The sequence below is a fragment of the Triticum urartu genome, chromosome 1A, assembly GCF_056163025.1.
Source record: "Triticum urartu cultivar PI428250 chromosome 1A, HENAU_Tu73, whole genome shotgun sequence".
Lineage (NCBI taxonomy): Eukaryota > Viridiplantae > Streptophyta > Magnoliopsida > Poales > Poaceae > Triticum > Triticum urartu.
The window spans coordinates 239,314,396-239,336,068 of record NC_141873.1 but is presented as its reverse complement, the minus strand read 5'-3'; the positions used below and the strand labels follow the sequence as shown (position 1 = coordinate 239,336,068).

Below are 21,673 nucleotides of genomic sequence, written 5' to 3'. Positions count from 1 at the left end.
TGTGAGCTATTAGGAAAAGTGCATGTTTTTCACTGTCTACAGAAGGTTTTCAACAGATTTCTGGGTCCGGTCACTCCAATGCCACCAGATGTCCGGTGGACGCTGTTCGGAAATCCGGCGGCACACCTACAGAAGGTTTTCAATGGATGTCTGGTCTTCTCTAGACGTCTGGTCGCTCCGATGCCATACCGGACATCCGGTAAAACCATCCAGAGCCAAACTCAACGGATTTCTACTCCTCATTGGAAATTCAGCTTGATCCATCAAGTACCGTTTTAACGGATTTTTGATCCTCATTGGACGTCCGGTGCTCCTCGAAACACCGGATGTCTGGTACTCCAGACATCCGGTACTTCGGGCTTTTAGCTGTTCTCAGCTATACACCTATCCTCTGATCTGCTTCAGCCATCGGATGTCCGGTGGTGTCATTGGATGTTCGGTGTCTCGTTTGCCACCGCACGTCGGATAACCCACCGGTCGTCAAACACTTAGCAACACAACTTCATCCAATGGCCACATTTGCTCTTGTGTTATATGTACCCCTCTCCCACTCCCGAGAGGGTTGACCACTTCATTCCAAATATCCCAAGGACCCTAGAAGTGCTCCCTCTCACCCTTCCACACCAAATCCTAGATCGCGGAAGCTTTTGTGAGAGTTCTTGAGTTGTTTCAATCAAGTGATAGATCTACTCCCCCCCCTCCTTGTAACCGAAGCAAATCATGATTTGAGCAAGTCTTGAGCTTTTCCCTTTGATGTTGTTACTCTTGGAGGTTGGAGACTCTTGGGCGGCACGAGTTCTTCGGAGAGGAATCATTCATTGTGATTACCCCCCGAAAGTTTGTGAAGGTTTGGAGACCACCTCAAGGTCTATCACTAGTGGTTGAGAAACGCCTTCGTGGTGTTGTCTCAAGGGGAGAATAGGGTGAGCCTTCATGGTAACATTCACCCCTCCAACCAGTCTCCAACGATGGCTAGCTTCCCTCCAAGGAATTGAACTCGACATACATCCTTGTCTCCCGGAGTTACGGTTATCCCTAACTCTAACTATCTACTTGTGCTTATTTGTCTCTAGTCTTTACTTTACATATTATTGTGCTTGCTTACCTTGCTACTTGGTGTTGTTGAATATATTGCTTAACACTAGATTCACCTTAGCAATTGCTAGGCTCACTTTCATATTCCGCTTTATTGCCTAAAATTGCTAGTAACAATTAAATTTATATTTGCACCTATTTACCTCCTCTAGGCCCATCTCGATCCTTTCACCTGTGTCGACTTCGTTGGGCACCGGTGGTGGCGATGCCTTGCGGCGTCGTATCCTTCCTTGGAAGCATCGTCGTGTCATGCTCCTCTCCTTGCCTATCATGTATGCTTTTTGGGCATCACAAGATCTAGCTCCTGGATCAGACGGCGGCGGCGCGCTGGCGCTCTAACCACCATGGTGGCACTGTCTCGGAGGTGTTGATCCCTACTGGTCGTTGGAGATCTCGGGGTGGTGATTGGCTGGTTGAGGTTTGTGGTTGTGGGTTGGTGTGGCCGGTGGTGGTGGTGCGGCCGGCTTGGGGTCGACAGTAGTTGTTCGGCGGTGTTCTTTGGGGTTCGGCGGTTGTGCCTTTGGCGCCGCAGTGCGGCCATCAGTTTCCCCTCGCGAAGGTGCCTCGCCCCTGTTGTTGTGCATGTTGTCGTTGTATTGCGACGAGCTTCGGGCTCTTGGTGATGTTTTGGCTCATCTTTGCTCATGGATGGCGCAAGATGCCTCCCGAACTTGCTAATCGTTCCGAATTTCTGTGGCGGAGCTCCCAGTCAAGGTTCGCGTTGTTGCACTCGTTGATTGTAACTGCTCCTGAGTTGCGCTGTCGGGCTCAGTACGCACGCCAGTGTGGTGCGCTATGTTGCTTGTAAAGTCTGGTATTGTGATTCCTAAATAACACCCCACATTTACTTGTCTTTCATGGCGATGGTTCTTATGTCCTAAGCGTCCTTTTTACTTTCTCTCATCTTCTTTTACCCCTGCTATTTGTAAGGTTTTTGGTCCAGTTTCCCTTGTAAACAAAGTCAACTTGTTCAGGGTTTCGATTCGGTTTTCCTTATAAACTGGATCAACCAAAGCCCTTTTTCGCGAATACGCAAAGTGATCATTGCATTGATAGAAGGAAAGCAGAATGAATACATAAGAGGATACAACACATAATATGGACGCATACATCAACAGACGTGGACATGGACCCATAGCAGGGAGACACAGGATGCTCAGCCCGGACAAAGAAAAAAACACAGCTAAACCACCAAGCCAAGCCCAGGTAGAGGGGCAAGCCGAACCGACAAGGTGTCGATCATCTCTAACTCCAGCACCAGGGATGCCGCGAGCAAGCAAGATGTCGCCTTCAAGAAGGGGAGCGACGTTGTGACGTTGCCGCCATCCGATCCGAAGAACCGGACCAAGGGTTTCCCTCGGTGCTCGAAGAAGGGCACGGATAGAGGCTATGGCACCACCTCCAAGAAGGGAAACGACACCCGTGGGTGCCGCCGCTGCCAGCGTTGGCGAGCTGAGCAGGGATTTTGCCATGGCTTGAGTCTGAGCAATCCCATTGCAGCAGATAAGGGTCTGGAGATGGGAAAGTCGCTTCGTTGGTCAAGATTGCCACCTCAGGAGGAGGTGGGCGGGGTTGCGCCCGCCGTCGATGGGTGGCACCGGGCGACGCCGAAAAAACGCAAAATTTGGGATTGGAACATTGTGGAGGTGGAAGGGGTCGGAGGGTGGGAGGACGGAAAGAGTCAACTAGGGGGAAGGGATGGCAACCGACGCCACCGGCAAGAGCCAGAAAGGAGCGCATATCCAAGCTACCGGGGATGGTGCCCCCAAGACGCCGACAAGTCGAAGGCTGGAGAGGACGCAACAGTCAAAGCGTCGGGGGCGGAATGTAACACCCACGATGCGGCCATATCTCCCACCTGTCGGAGCACGCTGGAGGCATAACCGCATTATAGGCAATGTCGCAAGAGGGGTAATCTTTACACATCCCATGTACTGAATAAGAAAGAGGTACATAGTTGGCTTACAATCGCCACTTCACACAAGGACATAAATATAGCATTACAATCATCCAGATACAATCAAGTCCGACTACGGAACCAAAATAAAGACAGCCCCAAATGCACAATGTCCCCGATCGTCCCAACTGGGCTCCACTACTGATCGTCTGGAGGAAACGTAGTATCGTCCTGAGTCCTCATCGAACTCCCACTTGAGTTCAGTCGCATCTCCTGGAATGGTATCATCGGCACCTGCATCTGGTTTTGGAAGTAATCTGTGAGTCACGGGGACTCAGCAATCTCACACCCTCGCGATCAAGACTATTTAAGCTTATGGGTAGGTAAAAGGTATGAGGTGGAGCTGCAGCAAGCACTAGCATATATGGTGGCTAACATACGCAAAAGAGAGCGAGAAGAGAAGGCAAAGCACGTTCGAGAATCTATGATCAAGAAGTGATCCTAGAACTACTTACGTTCAAGCATAACTCGAGACCGTGTTCTCTTCCCGGACTCCGCCGAAAAGAGACCATCACGGCTACACACGCTGTTGATTCATTTTAATTAAGTTAAGTTTCGGGTTTTCTACAACTGGACATTAACAAATTTCCATCTGCCCATAACCGCGGGCACGGCTTTCGAAAGTTCAAATCCCTGCAGGGGTGTCCCAACTTAGCCCATCACAAGCTCTCACAGTCAACGAAGGATATTCCTTCTCCCAGGACGACCCGATCAGACTCGGAATCCCGGTTACAAGACATCTCGACAATGGTAAAACTAAACCAGCAAAGCCGCTCGATGTGCCGACAAATCCCGATAGGAGTCGCACATATCTCGTTCTCAGGGCACACCGGATAGGTCAAGCTACGAGTAAAACCAACCCTCGAGTTGCCCCGAGGTGGCCCCGCAGGCTGCCCGTTTCGGACCAACACTCGGAGGAGCACTGGCCCGGGGGGGGGGGTTAAAATAAAGATGACCCTTGAGTCCGCGAAACCCAAGGGAAAAAGGCTAGGTGGCAAATGGTAAAACCAAGGTTGGGCCTTGCTGGAGGAGTTTTATTCAAGGCGAACTGTCAAGGGATTCCCATTATAACCCAACCGCGCAAGGAACGCAAAATCAAGGAACATAACACCGGTATGACGGAAACTAGGGCGGCAAGAGTGGAACAAAACACCAGGCATAAGGCCGAGCCTTCCACCCTTTACCAAGTATATAGATGCATTGAAGTAAACAAGTTATAATAATGATATCCCAACAATAAACATGTTCCAACAAGGAACAAACTCCAATCTTCACCTGCAACTAACAGCGCTATAAGAGGGGCTGAGCAAAGCGGTAACATAGCCAAACAACGGTTTGCTAGGACAAGGTGGGTTAGAGGTTTGACATGGTAATATGGGAGGCATGATAAAGCATGTGGTAGGTATCGATGCATAGGCATAGCAATAGAGCGAGCAACTAGCAAGCAAAGATAGAAGTGATTTCGAGGGTATGGTCATCTTGCCTGCAAAGTTCTCCGAGTTGACGTAAGCTTGATCCTCGTAAGCGTACTCAACGGGTTCCTCGATCATGTACTCGTCTCCCGGCTCTACCCAAAGCAAGAACACAAGTAAAGGGAGACACAATCAACCACGGTGCAATGCGCAAGCAACATGATGCAAAACATGGCATGATATGCGGGATGTGATATGCAATGCATATGCGTGCTTCGGAAAGGAAAGATTGAACCAGGCCTCAACTTGGAAAACCAAGAGTGCCGCTGGAAAGATGAGTTGATTTCAGTCGAAATCGATATAAAGATCACCGGAATCGGACGCACGGTTTGCAAATGGCAAGCAAAACAATAATGGCACCAAACTGCGATTAACAGCACGATGCCATCTAAATGCATCAAGAGAAATAAGCTACTGCACTCTAACATAGCAACAAAGCACATGGCAGTGATCCACTCAAGATGCTTGACAAAAGATGAACACTGAGCTACGGCTAAATCACACAATAGCAGGTTCAAACAAGCATGGCAAAAGTGCAAAAGATATCAGGTTCACAGACTTGGTGAAAATAGCATGTCAGGATTTAACATCAGGAAGCAATGTTTAGAGCAAGATAACAACATGCTACAGGAACATATCATGGCAAAGCAAAGCATGGCATGAAACTACTCAAAGCATATAACAAAAGTCCCTTACTGACCATAAGCCAAAAGGGATCATAAAATACAATGGCATCCATGTAAACATAGTAAGTTTCGTTAACAGATTCAGACTTAGCAGAAAAACTGGACATGGCATAAACAGAGTTACGTAGGCATGTTTACGAGCTCGATGCACTCACCACAAGTCATTGCATGAGAAACTAAGAATACACCCAGCAAGAAGACATGATCGAAAAGCTAACCATGGCAAGAACACTCTCATAGCATGCATGGATCAACTACAACAACCTCGGCAAAATTGATTAACACATAAACAATCTGCCAGGAACATTTTATAGCAAAAGTAGAGCAAGATTGAGTCATGCTAGGGTGCTCCATAATTGCAAACAAAGATATGGATGGATATACCATAACAATATCTCAAAATCATCCTTATTGAACATGCTCAAAAGAGGCATGGATCACTCTGTAGCAACATGAATACATGGCATAAAAATATCATCAGGGAAATGACTTAGAAGAATTCTAAGTCCCTGAAATCAGCAACATGACGAGAGCTACTTTGCATGCTTGTGCTAGTCACCACAATGATCACAAAAATACATGGCATACACCCCTGTAAAGATGGCATGGCATAGCCCAAAACACATGTAGGGCTCAAGTTCATAGGAGGCACACATTAAACATGGCAAAAGTGACAAATGTCCATAATCTGTTAAGAATCTGAAACTAACAATACATAGCACTCTTGTAACAGCATTTAGGGCATCAAGATGAACTCAAATAAACATGGTGCAATGGAATGAAATGAACTGCACATCCGGACGAACAATTTGATATGCTACACGCCCAAAATGGAGTTACGGATGTTGAGATATGACATGATGAAGATAGCTAAAAATGTTAGGGACTTGGGGGGAAAACGAGGTCAACCCCTAGGGGTTCACTGTAGCAGATCTGGATCAGGGCACGCTCCCGAGGTTCGTCGGGACCTCGCCGGTGACGAAGGCAGGACGGTGGCCGGAGTTGAATGGAGGAGGCCGAAGCTTGAAGAGAAGGACATGGGCGGCGCAGATCCGGTCGCCGGGGCGCGGTGCGGGCGACGAGGCGCGACGGCGGGCGCCCGGTGGCGGTGAGCGGCGATGGCGGGGCGGCGAGGCGGCGGCCGGCCGGCGCGGCGGCGCGGCGAGGCTCGGGCGACGGAGGAGGCTAGCTGGGCGGCGGGGTCCCGTGCGGGGCGGCTGCGACGCTTCGGGTGGGGAAGGCCTCCCGCGGGCCCTGCGGGCCGATGAAGTGGGCGCGGCGGCGAGCGAACCCGGAGCTAACACGTGGCGGCGGCGGGCGGCGGGATTTTTGTCCGGCGGTGCCCGGACACGTCCGGTGGCGTGAATGGGAGAGGAAGCTAGGGTTTCATCCGAATTTTTTGGAGAGGGTTGCACATATTTATAGGTAGAGGGAGTTTGGAGTGTCCAAATGAGGTGTGGTTTTCAGCCACGCGATCGTGATCGAATGACCGAGATGATGGAGGGGGGTTTAGGTGGGTTTGGGGCCATTTTGGAGAGATGTTGGGCTGCAACACACACGAGGCCTTTACGATTCCTCGATTAACCGTTGGAGTATCAAACGAAGTCCAAATGGTACGAAACTTGACAGGCGGTCTACCGGTAGTGAACCAAGGCCGCTTGGCAAGTCTCGGTACAATCCGAGAACATTTAACACCCGCACACAAAAAAGGCAAAAGGGGACGCCGGAGGACATAGGAGCGCCGGAATGCAAAACAGACAACAGGGAAAATGCTCGGATGCATGAAACAAACACGTATGCAAATGCGATGCACATGATGACATGATATGAGATGCATGACATGGACAAAAGCAACACGAAGACAAAACCCAACCACGAGGGAAATCACAACTTAGTGCCGAAAATGGCAAGAGTTGAAATACAAATATGGCAGGTTACATATGGGGCGTTACACGGAACCACGCTGGTAGAGGACGCTAGCAGGCTATGGACACTGGAGAACGCAGGTCCATGGCCGCCGGACCGGAGCGGCCCCGACAAAGGGTGCACCGCAAGGCCTCAACCGCATGTCAAGGAAGATCAACCAAAGTCTAAGAGATGACTCTCGACTTTATCTGCTTTTGAGCAATATATATATTCAGCCTGCGCTGCCTTCATGAGGCCGAGCCGCTGGAGATGGCTCCTCGATGAAGAGCAGTCCGGTCCCGGTGTGGGCGTGTGGAGGCAAACCCAAAACCTGGACATGTCGTTTCGATGAACCGTCAGCCCCGCAAACACCCGCGATTATAAGAAAGCGGGCCCGAGCCCAAGGGGGGGGGGTGCGACCTGTGCGGCCGCACAGGGCCCCCTGTTTTCAAGGGTCCCAAATTTTTTACGCAGTAGTAGTACTCCTCCTCTGTATAGATGGGCCTCTTCAGACTTCAGTCATCCATATGGGCCTCTATTCCATGCGTCTGCCGCGCGTGAAGAAGCCCCCGATCGGGCCATCGGTGGTAACACCTCATCCATCGCTCGATTCGATCGAGACGAGCGAAGCGACAAGGCGTTCCTTCGTCTCTTCGTCTCTGTCGGGCGTTGTCGGCCATCGCTCGACGCGGCAGGTTAGGGCTCCTGACTCCTCTGTCCAGTCCTCTTTCCTTGGTGCTGAACCCACGGTCGAGATGTTCAATACTTCAGTTCCAATCCAACGTGGTAGATTCTTTTTAGGAGATACGACACAGGAGGGCAGGACCGGGGGAACAACAGCCCGCAGGGAGGACCTGATTCATCTGAATTCAGAAGGCAAGGAAAGTGCAAGGCATCTTTAGATCTCTGAATTTTTAAGCATCTTCGCATCAATAATCTGTGATCCCTTACAATAATGCTTTTCGCCCGCTACTTAGTCATACTAAAGGCTTTTAGTATTGCAGATCCAAGTGGCAAGTCATGTCTTCATTTAGAGAACATGAATCTGTTATCAAAAGTGTTTGAAGAAAAAAATAAATAGAGGATTTAACTCGGTCTCAGAAATATAATGTTCTTTAAGTGAAGACTATACAACCATGAATAAGTATGATTCTTGATATTTCCGATTGGCATGTAAGATATTGTCATCTTTATATTACTATATAGTTTTATGTAGTGTTTTTTAAGCAAGATAGGGCCCATTTTGGAGTTTTGCACAGGGCCTTCGATTTTGCCGGCTCGGCCCTGAGAAAGCCCTTCCAGGATGACGACAGGGTCAAGCGGAACAAGGCAGGGTAGAGAAGTGTCCGCCGCCCGAGCCCTGATAGACATATGTCGTATGGGCCACCGGCCGAACTAAGCGTGAAGCGCTTCCGTCGCGTAGGCAAGATCCCCGGTGGCAGCTGTAGCCGGTGCGAGAGCGGCTGCCGGCGCTAGGAGGGGGAGAGCAGCACACAGCCTCTTTGCGCTCTTGGTTTCGGTGGGGGTGACAGCATTTAGCGTGCAAAATCTGATGCACTTTGTCACCCAGATGATGCATAGTACGTAAGGTAAATAAAATGCCTGATCCATCTATCCAATTGATGCCGAAGAAAATTAACACATTTTACTCACACCGACAGATGAAAAAAAAAATAGATACACAAGCTTATTCTCAATACTAACATGCTAGCTCAATTACAAAGGGACACGCGCCTACTACAAGTATGGTTTTCTCTTTTTACAAGATAAGAAAGGTTTTCTTATTTTCTTGCCGCCACGGCAACAAAAAATGGTCATGGCTCACTCCTGGATTTAGAGCGCACACAGCCGCAGAAGGGCGACCTCTTCTTCTTTCCACGGTGGTCCTTCCTCCCGTAGAGATAATCCTTGAGGAGCACCCGGGTGCGCTTGTCCGACACCTTGAGCCTTGTGTACTCGTGCTCTTCTTCCAGCTTCAGCAGCACGTACTGTATCTTCTGAAGCTCCAGCTCCAGCCTCGCCACGTTGTCCGACCCTTTCCGCACCTGCTCCAACATCTTCCTCTTGCTTGGAAAACCACCTTCCCGCTCCGCCTTCATGCTATCCGACAGCGCAGGGTAATTCTCAGCCTTCTTGGCCAACTTGCTGTTGAGGTTCATCTGCTCCAACACCAGCCCCTCCGTCTCGCGCAGCTGAGTGCTCACGCTCTCGTATTCCGAGTGCCCCTTGGCCGGGCCACCCATCTTCCGCTTCAGCTCCTCGATGCTCTCTTGGATGCTCGCCAGTCTCTGGCCATCAGAAGCGAGCCTCTCCACCACATTCTTGCCCCATAACTCGTCAGGCTCTGCTGAAGACAACATCTCGAGCTTGTTGATGATTCCCAGGTCTCTTCCCCTTAATAGCTCCGACGAAGGGTATTCGCTCTTCACCTCCTCAACCGCCTCTATGTCGTGCTCGTGCTCGTGCTCGCATGACGACGACTTGGCTGTTTGCTTCTTGCACGTCCTCTCTGCAGCCTCCCATAGCTGAAGCATCTCATCGTCCACCTCCGCGTTCGCACCATTGCCAACTCCAACTGGGTACGATGAAGCTTCTGTCCCGTATGCTGGATAGTAGGTTGATATTTCGTCAAGTTCAATATCCTTCATCATCTGGACTTGCTTCCCTTTGGAGCCCTCACCGTCTTTTTGCTTCTCCTTCTCAGAATATATTTCTGAGCCGCCTTTTGTTTTAAGCTCTTGGATTTCCATGTTTACTGCCATCATCTTTGCAGTGGAATTGGTCGACTCCTCATCTCGACGGCACTTGGAATTCGATATAACCACCCCAAGTGCTTCTATTCTTGACATTAACTGCTTTAACTCCAGAGTTCCACTGGCAAACCGATGAGACTTTGGGCCAATCTTGTCCTCTTGCATACAGGTTTCCTACCGTGACAAAGTGACACATGTATTGTGCATGAAATTAGTACAAATATCCAGCTACAAAATAAGATGACACGAGGATGTGCAGTAATGAAGATAAAATATGGATCTGCTTCATCTTTAACTGTGATTTTGTTTTTAGAATGCTTACTCAATGATGACTACTATACTAGTGCAGGAATAAGATGACATGCCACCATAGTAGTACACGATGCTTACACATCAAGGATTAACGACCGATTAGTGTTATAGCGGTGCAGGAATGACATGAAAATAACATTGGGAGCCAATGCCTACTAGCCTAATAATCAAGGATGAATGAATATTACCTCTTTGCATTCTGTGCTGTAGGGTTTTGACAGAGAAAGAGCATCTTCCTCCAGCAAACTGATATGATTAGACAAAGATCCGATGAGTGCTAGCTGCATGCTCAGTTCGGCATTCAGTTCTGCATTTTCTTCCTGCATCTCGATTACATTTTTCTGCAGAGCCTCAATATGGGCATCTCGCATGGAGATTTTATTTAATATTATTTCTTTTTGCACGATTGCACTAATTTCAATAGCCTTGGCTTCCATCATAAACTGTAGTGCCATTTCTTTGTAGGCTGCGACACTCACAGAAGAGGCTACTGTGTCACCTATCAGCAGGAGAGATTCTCTTTCATGTTCCTCAACCTCTTCCGACATGAGCTCATGTGCAGAAATCAAACTCTGCTCCTTCCTTTTTAGAATCCCAGCATCCATTTCAAGAGTTTCATTTTCTTGGCGAAGTAGTAAAATTTCACCATCCTTGGTAGTGCCCTCCTCGGTCAGGATCACGATTTTCTTCTCAAGTTCTCCTTTCACCACTTTAGCACCTTCAATGGCAACCTGAAGCACCCCAACAACTCCACATAATTCCCGGTTCTTTGCTTGCATGAGCTGAACATTCTCTTCTGCTTCCAGTAGCTCATCATCCTTCTGCATCAACTGCGCCATGCAACTCTCAAGTTCAACAGCCAATTCCTGGGAGATACTTTTCCCCGTGTTCAAGTCAAACTCTAAGAGGATAAGCCGAGTCATGAGAACTTCTGTCAAGTAGACTAAATATTTCTTGAGGTAATTGTTTTCTGATTCAAACAATATAACTCTTGCACTCAGCACTTTGACTTCATTATCAAGCTCACCCTTAACTAAACTCAGCAACGCCATCTCATCGGTAAGAGATACCAATGCAGATGCTACCTCATTATTATGGCCTCTCAAGAACAAAGACAGGTGCTCAAGCATCATGCATTCTCTAAGAGCAGTACCGTTCTCGTCCTCCAAGGCATTGTATTTCTCAATCAAAGACTGGTGTTCCTTAGACAAAGACTCGTTTTTCTCAGCCATGTCAGTAATTTTATCTTGCGAAGCCTCGTGGGACTCTGCCAAACAAGATAGCTTCTCGTGTAAAACTAATGCTTCAATCTTCTGCAGCTGATCCCTTTCACTGTTATTTTGTAGCTCTTGCCTAAGCTGGTCATTAGATTCCAAAAGTTGGCAATTTTTAATTTGCAAAGAAATCAATTCTGTTGCTTCTCTCTCTACGTCTTCCTCAAGGGCACACTTCTGCAAGTGCAGATCTCTGAACTCCGTTCCTAGTTGCAACATGACAGTTGAGAGGACTGAGAGCTCAGTGTACATGAGAGTATTATCATCTTCAATTTCCTCTTTATGTTTCAGAATACTAGAGGTTTCATCTGAAACATACTGTAGCAAAATTTCGTCCTGGGCTATCTCAGCAGGTCCTAAATCCCTGTCGATGTTAAGGACCTTCATGTGGTGTGAAATCCCTTCTCTTAGTCTCCCACTAAGCTTTAGCAATGTTTTCCTCTCCGATTCATGGTATCTAGCTTTATCCTCCAGCTGTGATATTAAAATCTTCGCAGCATGATTTTCAAACGCATACTTTTGACATTTGTTTAAAAGAGCCACATTCTCGTCTTTCGCATAAACCAAACTACTCTCCAAGGCCACCACACTAATAGAAGCTCCCATGCTTTTTTGCTCTTCCTCCTGAAGCCTCTCGTCCATATCATGGATTTTTTCATGGAGAGAAGAAATCTGCTTCTCTAGGCTGTTTGCATGCATTTCATGTGACTTCACAGCATTTTCACACTCTTTATTAATTGTTCTCAACAGACCCTTCAGTTTCCTTACTTGATCATATACAAGATCCTTCTCTCTTGACAAAGATGTGTGCTTGTCTTGAAGATCAGAACGCTTACTTTCCAGGGCTTTTGCGACCACTGTAATGTTCTGTAGCTGAAATGAAAAAGGCACTCTCTGTAGTTACGAACAAGAACTAATTTCAATAAAAAGAATATTAATAAGAACATCTTATCAAGACTACCATGGATATTCATCAATATCAATTTCCACTACAAAATAAAACAAAAAGTTGAATTTGTAGTGTTGGTTAAAAAAATTACCTGAGAGAACAAGTTGTTTTTTTCTGCAGAAAGAGCTGAGTTATCTGCAAGCTGAGCCTGGCATGTTTTTTCAGAATCTTTCAATTTTATTCTCATGTCTTCAAACTCAGCTTTCAGACCACATAATGACATCTCTAATGCGGAATTCTTCTCTGAAATAACAGCGAAACTTTTACCAAGGGTGTCTAGCTCTGATAGAAGAGCATCCTTTTCAAAAACACAAGTGGAAATCTCATCGTTCAAAGAGCTTTCTGAAGACTCCAACACTTCTATCTTCTCCCTCAGTCCTTCAATTTCAGCATTTGCATCCGAAACTGAGTTCTCCAACACAGAATATTCTTCAGATAGTTTCTCCATCTCTTGAAGCTTTTCTGAGAGAAGCGCCTTTTCAATCAAATTCTTTGCATACACCTCCTTCAGTTTTAAGTTTGTAATCTGCAATTCCTCTATCAACAACTGGTTTGCTGCTGCGCTGTCTTTTAGAGCATTCATCTCATAAGCCAGAGCATGGTGTATCCCATCAAGATTTTCCTTCTCCTCTCTTTGACGAACAAAGTCTCTCCGAATAGCCTCCTTTTCACCTATATGTGAACCCACTTCAGCCTCAAGTCTCACATTCAACTCCTTTAATGCACCCAATTCACAATGCAGGTCTTTTATTATAAGCTCAGCAGAAAGATTCTGTTCACGGAGGATATGGATATCTTTCGTATGCTTGTTTACAATGTTCTCAAGATCCATCTTAATATTCTCCACCTCACTTAATTTCCCGGTCAGCTCCTCAATGTGCATGGCCAACTTGTTCACTTCATCCTGAGATTTAGAGTGAAGATCCGTCACTAAGAGGAGAGCTGCTTCACATTCAATACGCTTCTTGCTTTCACCATCTAGGCTCGTTTGGAGTTCAGCTTGCAGTTGTGAGAGTTCAGATTCCAGATCGGATACTCTCATTGAGGACTCCTGGTTCTTAAGAAGGGTTGCATCTTTTTCGGTGTTCAGAAGTAAGATGGTGCTCTTGAGTTCAGATGACAAGTTCTCCAACTCATTCGATTTGCCATTCAGCATCTCAATCTCTCGATGCAGCCTACTCACTTCTTCCTGAGACTGAGAATACATATTCTCCATTGACCTGAGAGACGTTTCAGCTTGCACCCTCTTCCCAGCTTCGTCTTTCAAAGCCAACTCCAGACTATTGACGCTTTCACTCATCTGTCCGATTTCTAGCTCCAGTAACTGCATTTTCTGTTCAGACTTCTCCAGTTTCAACTTTGTCTCCGAGAGTTGTGACTCCAAATCAGATACTTTCTCCAGAGACTGATGCTGTTGAAGTAGTGATGCATCCATCTCAGAGTTCAGACCTAAAATGGTTTTCTTCAATTCTGTTGATGTATTCTCCAGATTTAACTTTTCATTTTCCAACTCACTTAGCTTTTTTATTGTCGTGTCAAGATCTTGTGTCAGCCTTCTCACTTCTTCCTCCAACTTGGAATGCAGACTCTCTGACATGAGAAGAGCTGCTTCAGTTTGTGTTCGCCTATCGCTTTCATTTTGTAGCTGGCCGTGAATACTGTGAATTTCCTCTCTCTTCCGTTCCACATCTTTCATCAGGATATGCACCTTATTTTCGTTAACCTCCAGCTCTGACTGTGTATTCATTAGCTGAGATTCCAGAACAGAAACCCTTTCCACAGACTGCTGGTGTTGAAGTAGAGCTCCATCCTTCTCAGCGCTTAGCTGTGACATGGTGCCCCTAATGCTCTGGATTTCATTTCGAAGTTCACTCCTTGAATCCGTCAGTGAATTTATCTCACCACGGAGTTGTTGTATAAGCAGTTCGGAAGAGTGATTTTGTTCAGTAAGGCTCCCGACTTCCATCTTCATCTCACAAACAGCGCTCTCCAGGTGCATCTTGCTCTGCATGAGCTCATCTATATGTTCGTTTGCCATCTTGATCTCTATAGTCAACCTTTGAACTTCTTCCTTAGATTGAGCACCCTCCTTTCCCTTGGAAAGAAGAGCACTTTCAGCATGCATGCGCTTTTCATGTTCCTCCTGAAAGCTTGAGTGGAGATTTTCCAATTCCTTAAGCTTTTGATCAAGCTCTTGTTGCTGTAACTTCACCTTTTGATCCAAAGCCTCAAGCTCAGACTGTATCATACTATTGTGTGATTCAGCACTATTTAGCTTTTGAACTTCCAAAGCCATTTCATCAGTTAGCTTCTTGAGGTCACCCTGTGCCTTAGAGAGCTCAGACTCCAAAGCAGATAAACGCTCAATGGACTGGTCATACTGCAGAATAGATGTATCTTTCACAGAATTCAACTGAGAAGAGGTATCCTTCTGATTTTGGATCTCAGTTTCAGCTTTCTTTGCCCGCTCTGATTCCAACAACATCTGTAGTTTCAGATTCTGGTTCTCAGCTAATAGCCTCGAAATCTCTTCTTGCATATTTAATATTCCATTGCTGCTATCCTCTTTCCCTTTAACTTCTGGGCTTTCAAAATTTAGGCCTTTCCGTGCTTTTCCATCAAAAACAGCACGAGGGGCATTTTCACCACCGAGTGACAAATCATTGGACTGCTTCAGACTTTTTCGGTTTGACAATGCACTGGTTTCCTGAGAGTGTGAACTATTCCTCTTGGAGTTATGATCATCTGATTCATATGTTGGACGGGAGAATGTAGGCATCTCTGGAGTATGTGGTTCCACTTCTTGGCCAGCAGAAGATGGTGACTCATCCATTGATGGCATCTGATTTGGGAATACTTCAGAAATTGTTCTGTGAGCCTGTCTAAGTGCCCCGGTGGCTTGATCATACCTTTCTGCTAATGCACGGTATGCTCGATAAAACTCCTCCACTTGTTTCATCAACTCTGGGCGTTTCTTGTAGTACATCTCCGCTCTCCTTGCAAAAGAATCAGCATCTTCATTGATAAGCTTGATCATGGCTTTAACCTTCGTGTCCATATCTGTTGCACAATATGAGATTAGTTTTGGTCATGAACCATAGTATATAAATAAAAACAGGGGCCTAATTCAATCACTGCAATAAAATGTTCTCGTACAATTTTTCAATTATTCAAAGCGTAGAGAGATATAAACCAACAATGACTTTGCTATATGACTACCGAACAGAACATTAGGTTTGGAACTATGAAAAATTCAGTTCAACTCCCACCAAGAAACAGCAAAATGGGAATTGGGATACCTATGAAGAATACCACATGAAACATTTCCAGATGAGAAGGAGCTTAAACTGGCTAAGATGAGAAGGAGCTTAAACTTCTCCAGAAAACATTTCACATATACTACGAAGTAGTAGTCTTTTAGGAAAAAGGAACATTTCATATTAAAGCAGAACCGATGGGCGTATATGCAATCAATAGTTCAAAGCCTAGCATCCAATTACTTTGAGGAAAATATGAAGATGACACAGGTCACACTATCATAGAAGATCATATCAGGTTCATCAATCAAAACTCTGAGAGAAATTAAAACGCTAGAAGAGACATCATGTGCCTCATGGCAGCTAGAAACACCTGATGATTTTATTTTAAATACTCAGATCAACTAAAGGACTACGGGTGGCTTGTGTACACACCAACCACGAGCATTGAAAATGTAATGTGTAACTGAGAGAACCTAGTAACGTCGTCTTGCTAAATTTGATCAGCAAATATCCAAAGAATACCGATGATAACTTCATTTGGTAGTTAAACAGAGCAAAAGGCTCACCGCTGAGATTTTCTTGGAGCCATTTGGAGTTCTTGGGGCTGATATGGCTAACCCACAACCATGAGTACTGCCTTGAGTCATGAGCAGACACAACCGCCATTGATGCGAGGAGCAAGATGCCACTCTGAACCAGTAAGTAATACCTCACTTCCTCGGTAGAATGCAATATATTACTCCAAATTATGAAAATGCCACAGTTTCCCCACTATTCTGGATGGGGCAGCAAAGAATTATCTGATGCATCTGGAAAGGATTGAGGAACTTCCGGTGAAATGTTTAGCTGTTTTTACCTGGACAATTGGAGAGAAACGGCACAGGTAAAATAAACTAAGCATGCTGCATACAGAAATGAGCAACATAATTGTACAGCTCTCCATGGCCCATGCGATGTATTAGTACTTACAGGTGTGAGGTCTGCGATTGACTGGAAGAACACAAAGATAAATGAATAGTTCTCACCACGCTAAAACTGGAAGAAAGAAGAAGACAAAACGTGTTAGGTAATTGATTGGGGGAGAGAGAATTCTGCATAATCACGCAATTAGACTAGCCAACGACCTTATTTTCTCTTTTTGTAAACAAGAAAAACAGAAGAGTCAGTAGAGTCAGAAAGAAATCTCACCAAGAATTGAAGTGGGAACGAAAAAGGAACTCCAAAACCAAAATCAAGCCAGGAGAAAAAATTCGCACGGAAAAAGAACCGCGATGCTACAGCAGCAACCTCTGCAAGCAGATCTCGCACGAAACAGACAATCGAACAAATAAAAGGGACGGACGGAATACATAAATAAATCACATGATACACAGCGGCGAGGATTGCCAATTATACTGTTCTTAACACCAGCAGGCAAGAAAGAGAAACCACCAACCAACTACCCGTCAACACCAAAAATTCCGCGGCAACGACGAGTCGCCGAGCATCCAAAGGCAGCAAGGAAGATGGATCCTCGAAGCGTACCACACAATAAAGAAAACAACTACAGGGTAATGATCGCAGGACGGGAGAGAAAGAATCGAAGATCCAATCTTGCCGCAGAGAAGAAAAACATACGAGGTGGAGTGGGTCGACTCTCTGAGGAGAGGATGCCGAGATTCCCCACCGAAGCTGCCTCCTTTCAACCTCCATGTTCTCACCCCATTCTTCTCAGTTTAGGTTCCTGTCGGGAGTCTGGACGCTTGCCAGTGTGGTGCCAAGAAGAAAATCACAGCAGGAGGAGGAGGAGGAGGAGGAGGGGAGGCGGCGGTAGGTCCCAACGAACGAAATGAAAAACAGTGGGAGTAGGAGAGATTTCAGTGTTTTGGTTACTTGCCTAATAATGCACCGTGCTCTTTTTTTTTTAGAATATAATAGTGCACCGTGCTGGAGTAGGAGTGATTCTTTGGGGGAGAAATTCAGGCCGTCATAATCGGGATTAGACCATTTTGGGGGCAGGTCTGAAATTTGTGTGTGGGCTTGATTTGAATTTTGCAAGAGATGTACGCATTTTTTTTTATTTTTAGGACAACGCTAGGCACTTGACGATTGACGCCACACTCATGTCCGATCGCATCCCGAGTGTAGGTTGTTTGTCTATCAACGGTTGGATCAGACCTCTACTTTTGTTTCCCTTGCGTCATTTTTCCCCCAAATCACACCAGCGCGCACGGGAGGGAGAACGATGGCGTTTTCGCAGAGAGAGAGAGAGAAAGAGAGAGATGCCGACCCTCCTCCCTGTCATGGACGCGCGAGGCCTCGTCATGGACGGTGCTTGCAGCCTCCACCGAAGCACACCCCATAGATGTTTGTATCCCTCCCATCGCCGCCTTCATTTGCATCTCTTGTTGTGGACGAGTCGCTGCCCTGACATCGCCGCCTCGTAGCATCGGCTGGCAGCGGTTGCACCTCGTTGCCCCATGGTTGGTTGCAGCACCGGGGTGTGCCTCCCACCGTCAGCGCTCGTCGCACGGGTGCACGTCACTCGCACTACCGCCGTCTCCTGGTCGTTACTTTGTCCATCGCCATTGTAGCAAAATCAGTTCATTGGTTGCAGTAAAATAGTCCAACGGTCCTAACTTCTATAATTGCCGGTTGCAGCCATCTCAGGCACTATCGTTCTCTGTGATAGCCCATGGCACCACAGTTTGACACGGTAGCGCCACTCCAGCCGATTGTAGCAAACGATACGTCTGGTCCCAGCACTACGCCTCACCGGCCGCAGCGTCTGCGCATCATGGGCGTCGTCATCGCATCATCGTGCCTCACCAATTCCAGCCCCGCCACGCAAGCCTTTTGGTTTCGCATGTTCCAACTTTTGAATTCGTCGGTCGTAGCATTTTCGTCCATCGGGAGTAGCTTCTCATCGTAGGCTCCAACTTGATTTCACCAATAGTAGGTTTCCACATCGCCGGTTACAGGTTTTGATTTCTCCGGTTGCAATGTTTTCCCCCGTCAATAGTCGTTTTTGTTTGGCTACGCTAGATGTATCGGATGCAATATAAAATTTTCCTACTCGCGGATCAAATAGGAACATGCCATCGGAGATGGATCACAGATCATTACCATTAGATGCACAATGCCGTGCAACGAAAGTAGAGTTGGAGAAGCGCATCCCTAGAGTCGTCTCCTCCTTGTCGATCTCCCATTTGTAAGATCGGATCCCACGAATAGGCTTGCCAGAGTGGGCGAGTGCACCGCCTCTAACAGTACTAGATGACCCGTTACGCCAATTGGCGCAGAAACCAACTGCAACCCGGAAGCTAAGAGAACCATTTGAAATATAAAATGAAAGTTAAATGACTATTTGAACGATGTTCCTTGCGAATCGTCTAGAAGCAATTATGTTTGTAATGCGTCTGTATCTACCCTGTTTATTTAACAATGTCAGACAACAACGATTATCGTTTCCCATGTCCTTCTTTGGCAAGAGCAACCCAGCAAACGAGGACTAACATGCGGGTCAGCGAGGGGCTTGGTTGGTCGTCTTTGTCTATGCACGTTCATGGCAGCGTCCTGCATGCTCATGCACCACACGAAGAGTTTACCTGGGCTTTGCCAGCCGAATCCTTACCAATTAGGATCCTGGCCGACTAGCTCCCGCGGGCCACTTTCCCGTGTTGTACAGAGGAGCAAAGAATAATCTATGAACAACATGCATGTTTCCCCGAATTCTATGCAAATGATTACGCTCACACTATGTTTGCACCGCCGATTGCTCGAGAAGTGCGACATTGCAAGACTGTTTACACTACCAAATGCTTGACCACCTACGTTTGTAATGTCGCATGGTCCATACGACGGGGCAAACATGCTCCGTGATTGATTATCATTTTTAGATAAAGGAAAAGACAACCATCATAGCATCTGAAGTAGTTAATTTTTCATGAGTCTAGTTAGGTATAGGAGTTTAATTAAGCAGGAAGTGTAAGTTACAAATACTTAGGTGTAAGTAAAAGTTGCTCCCAAGGATAAGAAAGCTCCCCCATAAAAAAAGAAAAAAAGAAAGTTGGCTAGGTGGTGCTTAGGCCTAAGTGCTTTTAAAAGGTACTTAACATACAGTGGCTAACAACCAGAATTTGAGGAGAGTACGACTAAGGATCTACAAGACACAATGTAGTCGATGAACAAGAAAAGCCCTTCGGTGCTTTCGTAGAGTATGAGCATAACAATGACAAGAATTTCCAAATGTGGTCGGATTGCCATCACAGCCGATCACCTATTAGTGAGAATGGGTGTTGGAGCTCCAGCGCAAGCAAAGAGAAGGCATCACAACGGACGTGATCGGACTCCAAATACACAAATTGTAGCAGGACATTCAAAGAAAAGAACACAATGCCATTGCAATGATTCTATCACAAATGTCACAAAAATTATAAGGTTCAAATTGAAATATTACAAGGCTCAGATTCAAACATTATAAGGTTCAAACTCATATTACAAATACTTTCTCCAATTCAATAATTCTGGAAAGGGATCAACCACTCACAAGTCATGTATGGACTGGACATTAACACTTCTGATTAAGTTGATACATGTCGTTTCAAAATGAAATTCAGTTCTATAGAACCTTTGTCATTCAGCTATAGACGCTTGCACTGATCAACAAACCATTTATCTAGGCATACTAAATTTACGCCAAACCTCATCACCTTGAGCACACTTGCGTTCGGAACAAAGAACTTGGCGAATGTAATCTCGGGTGTGGTGCCTTGGTAGTTGTTCAAAGTAATTTATGTGAGGTGAAGATTAAGATATTCAATGGGATTGTTATACCGCGACTTTTTCACTTTCAGGCCTTTTTCTATCTGTAAAAGAAGAGCACATGTTAATTATAATGGCTACAACAACAAAAAAGACACATGTGAGTGCGTGAGAAAATTTTAGTATGCTTAGATGCAGTTTTGAAAACTACATTTGTCATTATAAACTTGGGAAAAAGAACCAAAAAACTGAACTCCATTGTGGTTAACATTTAATAAGAACCGAGCTTCACCTTGATGCATAGCTTCTCCATGATGGAAAGTATCTAAGGAATCCAACAACTTCAGCCAGATTGGGGCCGATAGGTTCTAGTTCTAAGAACTTCACTGTGCGCAGAGAAGAAGTCAAGCTTGTGGGAATCATTTTCTGGATGACAAACGAACACACATCAATAAAAATAGCAAAAAAATGTGAGTTTCAAGAAAAATGAGAAGGAGAAAACGGTTGTACCTGAACAATTATGGATCCAATAACAAGTTCGGAGATCGGCAGACGAGTAGCCCAACACTGTCAATTTTGGCGTGTCAATGACCCTGATTGTTGTGGGGCCTTTGAATCAAGTACAAGCAATCTCTCAAGGAAAGGCGCATCCTCAATGACCATATCATGAAACACCTCAAGTGGTTTTTTATCAAGTGTTCTCTTGTTCTATCGGCAAGACACATAAATTGTTCGGAGTTCGTCAAGACAATGTGGAGGCTATTGAACCCATGGATCCCCTTAAGGCGAAGATTCTCGAGCACAGTACAGCCGCCGAGCAGCCGCTGCATGGACTCCTTTGAGAGGCCAACATCAAAGAGCTCGAGCTGCTAGAATTAAGGGAGAAGAAGATCAGGCACGCCATTAATCTCAGAGAAATAGCAGTACGTGAAATTGGCGCGACATGGTGTGGATGCAAGGTAGAGCGCGGACGATGGCAGCGACGACATCGGTTGTCCCCATGCGGAACTAAGCTCCTCAAGCTGATCTAGTGCGAGGGATCCACTCATCAAACTTGGCTTCGACCTTGTAGTTGGAATGGAAGATGTCGATGGCAAGGTGTCTGGCTGGCCCAGGGTACGTGACGAGGATATTTGGCCATGCGTTTGAGATCCCTATCGCAGAGCTCGTGGTTGATGATGAGGTTGAGGGGGATGGAGCGCCAGAGGGGGCGCCATCACCGGGAGAGGACGGTTGTCCGCACCCCAAATTTGCTGGGGAGGAGGGA

The 21,673-nt window shown here is 46.2% G+C and overlaps 1 protein-coding gene across 2 annotated transcripts; it reads right to left on the bottom strand.

Moving 5' to 3' along the window:
* Positions 1-8,734: 8,734 nt before the first annotated feature.
* On the bottom strand, positions 8,735-17,518 carry LOC125553608 (protein NETWORKED 1D). 2 transcript variants are annotated; one of them, XM_048717371.2, is made up of 6 exons: positions 17,281-17,518; positions 16,633-16,698; positions 16,230-16,519; positions 12,495-15,463; positions 10,369-12,327; positions 8,735-10,042 (listed from the first exon to the last, which is right to left on the bottom strand). In XM_048717371.2, exons 3-6 carry the CDS (start codon positions 16,327-16,329, stop codon positions 8,930-8,932), a joined length of 6,141 nt encoding a protein of 2,046 aa, XP_048573328.1. In that variant the 5' UTR covers positions 16,330-16,519; positions 16,633-16,698; positions 17,281-17,518; the 3' UTR covers positions 8,735-8,929. The 2 variants fall into 2 exon arrangements, with proteins under 2 accessions (XP_048573328.1, XP_048573334.1); XM_048717377.2 differs by lacking the exon at positions 17,281-17,518 and adding an exon at positions 16,852-17,236.
* Positions 17,519-21,673: the final 4,155 nt, after the last annotated feature.

Bases quoted from the DNA above. Each gene is read 5' to 3' on its own strand.
- LOC125553608 (XM_048717371.2), bottom strand. From the start codon at position 16,329: ATGGCGGTTGTGTCTGCTCATGACTCAAGGCAGTACTCATGGTTGTGG. The intron at 15,464-16,229 runs GTGAGCCTTTTG...ATTGTGCAACAG, and splicing joins GCTCCAAGAAAATCTCAGCG to ATATGGACACGAAGGTTAAA. The intron at 10,043-10,368 runs GTAATATTCATT...TTGTCACGGTAG, and splicing joins ACAGCACAGAATGCAAAGAG to GAAACCTGTATGCAAGAGGA.